This window comes from Myotis yumanensis, unplaced genomic scaffold, assembly GCF_028538775.1.
Source record: "Myotis yumanensis isolate MYYU_CA2020_CCGP unplaced genomic scaffold, mMyoYum1.0.hap1 SCAF_14, whole genome shotgun sequence".
In the NCBI taxonomy this organism is placed as follows: Eukaryota; Metazoa; Chordata; class Mammalia; order Chiroptera; family Vespertilionidae; genus Myotis; species Myotis yumanensis.
Genome location: NW_027223765.1, coordinates 42,096,744 through 42,102,743, shown reverse-complemented (window position 1 = coordinate 42,102,743; position 6,000 = coordinate 42,096,744). Strand labels below are relative to the sequence as shown.

Here is a 6,000-nt window from a genome sequence, read left to right as displayed (position 1 = left end):
ATTATGGGAGCATGTGTTCTCATCCATATTATGATTTCTATTGAAGTTCAGTTCAATAAAATTCAGGATTCTATGTCATAAATTTTCCCATGTAGATGATATTTTTATTTCCTTCTGTAAATATTTTTATAACCGAGATTGGAGCATCAAAACAATTGTTAAATATTTGCCGAGAATCTGCTTTAGAGCAAAGTCTCTGCCAACAACCACCCCTTTCCTGGTGTCTGGAATGGGGAACTTTGTCATGCACTCGGCGATAGAGTGCTGATAAAACCCAAGCAAGGAGGTTATGATTTTAATATACTTTATTTAAAAAGTACACAGTTTTAAATTGGTTTCGATGGGTTTCAAGCAGAAGGGACACTGCCCACTGGCAGCCCCGTTTCTGATGAAGGGTAGTTATCATGTAGCAAACTCACATTTACATGACTGGCAAAGTAAAAAGATAACATTTTTGTCCACATGTCTTTAAGAGTTTATATCACGCACAGTTTAAAATCATGAGATGCTGATGGTTGGACTATATTTCATGTCTCCTATGTCGCACCATATTTTGGTTCACAGTTTATCCATTATTTAGCATGCCAGGAGAACATCTCGGTCAGTGTCACCTTAAGAAGAGCAGCAGAAGCAGAGGGGACAGGATAAGGACCATCTTGGCCTGGAGGCTGGGTGCACCCCCACATTCCCTCGCGTTTTCCTGCAGAGAAAGGCAGAGCGGGTCAGAGCAGAGACAGAGTCCAGGATGCCTTCTCCCCAATCTTCAATGGTTTGAACAAAGTCTCTTGGGACCTAGATAATTCAGGGAAATTCACTCGTCTAAATTTCATCAAGTTCGCGATGTGAATCTCTGATTACAGTTGTAAATGTGTAACATATTTAAAATTACTCTTTGCATACATACTACTATTATGTAGACTATTTGAGAGGTAGACTATCTGTTGGGATCATATTATAAAGGCAAAATATTGGCTTTCTAATTTTTCCCCCATCAGAATGAAAGTTAAATCGCATCTAAGGGAGCTGATCATCTTTGGCTATGAAAGGTTTTGTTTCTTCATTCTTTTCATTTGGGGGGAAGGAGGGCTCTGTTTTACAAAAATGAAATATTACTTTCTGCAGCATTTTATCCAGTGACTGATGCAAGTTTCTACAACTCCATTATTCTAACTCTATTTCATTCAGCTATTTTCCTATTGATGGGCACTCGTTTTCTCATCTGTTCTTACTGCTACAAAGAATGCTGAATGTAGGTCCTCAACAGACAGTGATATTTGCCCCTGCCTGTGGTAGAGATGCCCAGTCTTGGAACTGCAGGCCTAACAGGTATGTTTGCCTTTCATGGCTATAGCTAGATATTTCATTGTTACCTGTATATTCAGATCACCCAGTGACTTGTATCTTTCATGTTCATGGTTTATTTTTATATGTAGTTGTTTGACTTACCAATTTAAAAGTGCTCTTTATAATTTGATTTCTAAGTACATTTTTCAAGTTCTATAAATTGGCTACTGACTTTTAAGTAATCCTTTTCCATAGAAAAGTTATCATTTTTATATAGTTAAATAAATCTGGTTTTCTTCCATAGCTTTCTTGTCTCAGGAAGTTCTCTACAATCCCTAGGATTTCTTATGAGACTATTATTTCACTACTTAAGTCTAATTTATATTCTTCCTTTTGAATTGAACCTTTGTCATACATAAGAGTTTCTATTCTGTACCATTGACCTCATCTTACTACATCCAGAAACTCACAGAAAAAAATACAGATTTTGTATCAAGTAACCAAAGCAAATTATCTTATTAACTCTATTAACTCTAGAAGATTTTACTCTTATGACTCTAGTTGTCTAAGTATAACGTTCTGGTTTTGACTGAAGTGATTTTAGTGTTTGGGGAACTATTGTGTGTGTTTTCATTTTACATATTACATAGAGCTTTTATCATGGGTGATCATTGAATTTTACCAAAGGCTTTTCAGCATATATATGTATATAATATGCTGCTATTGAACTTGAACTCCCATTTGAATATAGAAGCAAACATTCTCAATCTCAAGTTCTTATTGGTGCTATACTTTAAAATCTTTTCTAGGATTTAGATAGTTTAATAACATTAAAATCACTTGCTATTTAAGGCTGAGATTAACACTCAGCTGGCTCTGGTGGCATTTAAAAAACTAGTTTCCCAGTTTCCATATACTAATTTGTCTAGGCCCATGGTCGGCAAACTGCGGCTCGCGAGCCACATGCGGCTCTTTGGCCCCTTGAGTGTGGCTCTTCCTAAGCCTTAGGAGTACCCTAATTAAGTTAATAACAATGTACCTACCTATATAGTTTAAGTTTAAAAAATTTGGCTCTCTTGACTAATGAGTTTGCCGACCACTGGTCTAGGCAAACTTTTCTTTTTTTCAGGAGGTGTGTGAACTTAATTTAACAAAAAAATTTTTTGTTAAAGTTTTTGCTCACAGTATTGCAGGAGGTATTCTCTTACAATTTGCCTAAATCAATTGGAAGCCCACCTTTCTCAGCACTAAGCTTAGTTTTGCTCTGATCATGGCTTTCAGTGTAAAAGGAGTACCTTTATAGTCGTGCCTCCATATGGGTAGGGGTTTAGAGGCTTGTCACCCCCCTCCATACACTTGGACCCTCTGTCTGGTATAAACATTGCTACTTTTGCTTCATGTAAAGTTTTTGTAAATAAAAGGCTTTCTAAATGTAAGCAGGGGGAATAATTCTCACCACAATTTGAAATAAGTGAACTAAGATGATCAGAGCCACTTCTTGTGTAATAGCAGAAGGTGATAAAATGACAGCCCTTCCATGACAGAAAAGATAGGAAGGAGGCTTGTGAAGTATATCATGGGCATGAGAACAGGCTCTTGGCCCAGACTGCGAAGGCACCGAGGCTGAGAGCAGGGAGCCAGCAGCCTTCCTGTAGACGCTTCTTTGATTCGCCTGAAAGGGATGGTTTTCTCACGAGTAAACGTTTTGGCTATAATGAAATTGTCGTGGCAAGTCTGCGGGGGAAAGAGAACAGGACAGGTTATCAGACTGACCTCAGGATGGAAGCCATGGCAAGATTCCGGACGCCTTCTGATCTTCTGGGCCTTTAAACGCTCACACTTAAGAGATTCGTTATGTTGACTGTAGTTAAGGCAAATTTCCAAAATGGTACTTCCCCCCAACTCTACATCGGCACTGCACGTTGGCACTAAAATCCCTTGACAATTTCTTTCTCTCCAACAGTGGGAAGATATCATTTACTCCTCCCCAGCTTTCCCGGCAGTTGATCCCCTTACCAGCGTCAGCAGCAGCAGCTGGGCCTAACACGGAAGGATATACCTGATTTCGATGGGCGCCATGGTGATGGGGGCCACGGACTCGCAGAGGCAGCTGCTGTCCACCACCACCATGAACAGGTTGCTGCTTGGGATTTGCTGGATGACAAAGGACCTGGGGGAACAAGAGGCACAGACATGGTGGGGTCACTTACCATTCCTCCTGTAGAGAGCCACGAGGAGAACTTTTCCCTGGGGGTAACTACCATATTTTAGAAAACAAGTTTCCTCAAGTTGCCTTTTCCATCAGCTCTTCACTTTCAAACACCAAGTTTCACTAAGAAGACAAGAGCCCGTTGCTATAGCCATACACAGCTCATAAGACTCACCTTGGGAAGACTGAATTTTATGTGTACAAATCATCAGGGTCAGATTTGGCTAATTCACCTCAATTTCCAAGGTCTAAGAGGTTAGGCTTTTCCAAGCCTGCTTTCCTTCCTAAACATTATCAAAAGTTGCATTTGATGTTCTTCTAAGTCCGTGGTTCTCAACCTTCTGGCCGTTTAAATACGGTTCCTCATGTTGTGACCCAACCATAAAATTATTTTCGTTGCTACTTCATAACTGTAATGTTGCTACTGTTATGGATCGTAATGTAAATATCTGATAGGCATGATGGTCTTAGGTGACCCCTGTGAAAGGGTAAGTTGTTTTTCTCTCCTTTCCTCAGAGACAGACTGAAGCTGTGTCACATGGATGACAAAAGATGAAGTGAACTTCCTAAACCCTTCGAGATACCACTCTGCACGGTGTTTGGAGGAAATGAATGCTGGCCCTTTAACAAGTCCCACCCTTCTCAAGTCCACACTGTGCTGGGGCCTAACAGCTTAATGACACCTGCTTCTTCATTGCCCAACACAGCGGAACGACAAAGCAACACCACCGTAAAAACCCTCCCTTCACAAGAAATACTGATTCTTTGGCGGAACAGATTAGAGACCCAAATCCCATATTCTTTCAGAGCCGACAGAGTAGGTAAGTATTTAACTCCAGGCCTAGCATCCCGGTCACTTAATTTTTCATGGGATTTCATCCAATTCAATTTAGCAGGATGAAAGAGACTATAACCTAATAAAATGTTCAGTTCCTCCATAAATTTTACTTTCATTCATCTTTCTCAGAAAATTGGTTCTGTTTTCTAGAGTAGCAGTCGCCAACCAGTGGGCCGCTGGTGGTCTGTGAGGTCCGAAAGGTTGGTGACCGCTATTCTAGAGTGTATCACCATGCTTTACAAAAGTCATCCCATGAAGAAGCATCTGCTGCTTCGTGGGAAATTAGGAGATGGACCCCTGTTACCATCTCATATGTTGTAATATCCAAGAATGCCTCCGAGATTACAACACAACTGGCTTCCTTTCTACAAAGGCCCTGTGCCTGTTCATTGAACATGACACAGTTGTTTATTTTTTCCCACCCATAGCAGGGAACAAGGCATGTCACTGTTCAATAATGTTCCCCCAATGCCTAAACCACCATCCACTCTCTGCCCTTCTCCACAACTACACCTGGCTTGAGAAAAAAATTAAACCTTGCTAACTATCTCAATAAAAAAAAAAAATCTGCTTTACATCCCCCTTTTAGCACTAGGTGTCTTCTCACCTATGCAAAGATATCGCTTTAGCAGCTGGCCTCTGTAATGGATTGTGCCTATCAGAATTAAAATAGCCTACCTGAGATGATTCCCATCAGAGGACCAATGATTTCCATGTTGGAGGGAAGTTAACAGAGTCTCAGAATAATGCAAAACCAAGATCACACAATTCTTTAAAGAACAAATGGTTGACTTAAAAAGTAAGCCATATGAATTGACCAGATGTGCAGTAAAGGAGAAAGAGATATAAACATGAAAAAAGTTCCAAAGGGAGAGAATGTTTTCCAATTGATGAAAAATTTTTTTTCATAGAAAGGGCCCATTCTAGCATGAATGAAACTTCAAATCATAGACCAATCCTAATATCTTCTCTAGAAACAAATTACTTAAAGAGGGATGAGGATGACAGCAACTTCTCCATGGGAATACATAAAATGAAGAAAACAGAGTAACATGAAGTAAAATGTATGTCAGGTCCAGGGGAAAATTGATTCTAGGTAACTGTAGATAATGCTAGAAAATTATTTTTTAGAATTTAGGGATAATAGTTAAAAATAGCATGTTAAGTAATATACACATATACAGAAAAATTTGACAACATTAGTCTAAAATTATTACCAATCACAACAAATGTGAGGTGATTAGATTCACAAAGTAAAAGGCAGAAACTCTTAAATTGCATTGACAAAATACCAGCATTATGCTGTTTGCAACAGACACTCCTAAAACAGAATGACGTGGGAAACATGTCAGATGAGAGATGTCAAATGACAGGAAAAGTTTTACCAAAAACATGCTAACAACACAAGAGAGGAACAGGTTAATATTATTATGCAAATATTCAGACATCATTAAAATGCAATAAATAGTTTATACACTATGAATAATTTTTCATATTAAAATAGTGAAATAGTATAGCAAGGAATGACATGAACTTTTATGATCATAGTGTTCAAACTGATAGAAATACCAAAGTGATCAATGAATGCATGATCTATTAAAATATGGAACAAAACCTCTTGAGATCTAAATGTAGAATATAAGTTCTTTTTATTTATTGGGGTGACATT

General features: G+C 38.8%; 1 protein-coding gene across 2 annotated transcripts in view; it reads right to left on the bottom strand.

Annotated features, from left to right (window-relative positions):
• Positions 1-321: 321 nt before the first annotated feature.
• CACNA2D3 (calcium voltage-gated channel auxiliary subunit alpha2delta 3) overlaps positions 322-6,000 on the bottom strand; it is an 812,027-nt gene continuing 806,348 nt past the window's right edge. For both annotated transcript variants that reach the window (XM_070390783.1, XM_070390784.1), the window contains 3 exons: positions 3,337-3,454; positions 3,058-3,135; positions 322-700 (listed from right to left, as the gene is read on the bottom strand). In XM_070390783.1, the coding sequence (XP_070246884.1) occupies positions 608-700; positions 3,058-3,135; positions 3,337-3,454 (289 nt within the window). In that variant the 3' untranslated portion in view covers positions 322-607. The remainder of the gene's footprint in view (positions 701-3,057; positions 3,136-3,336; positions 3,455-6,000) is intronic.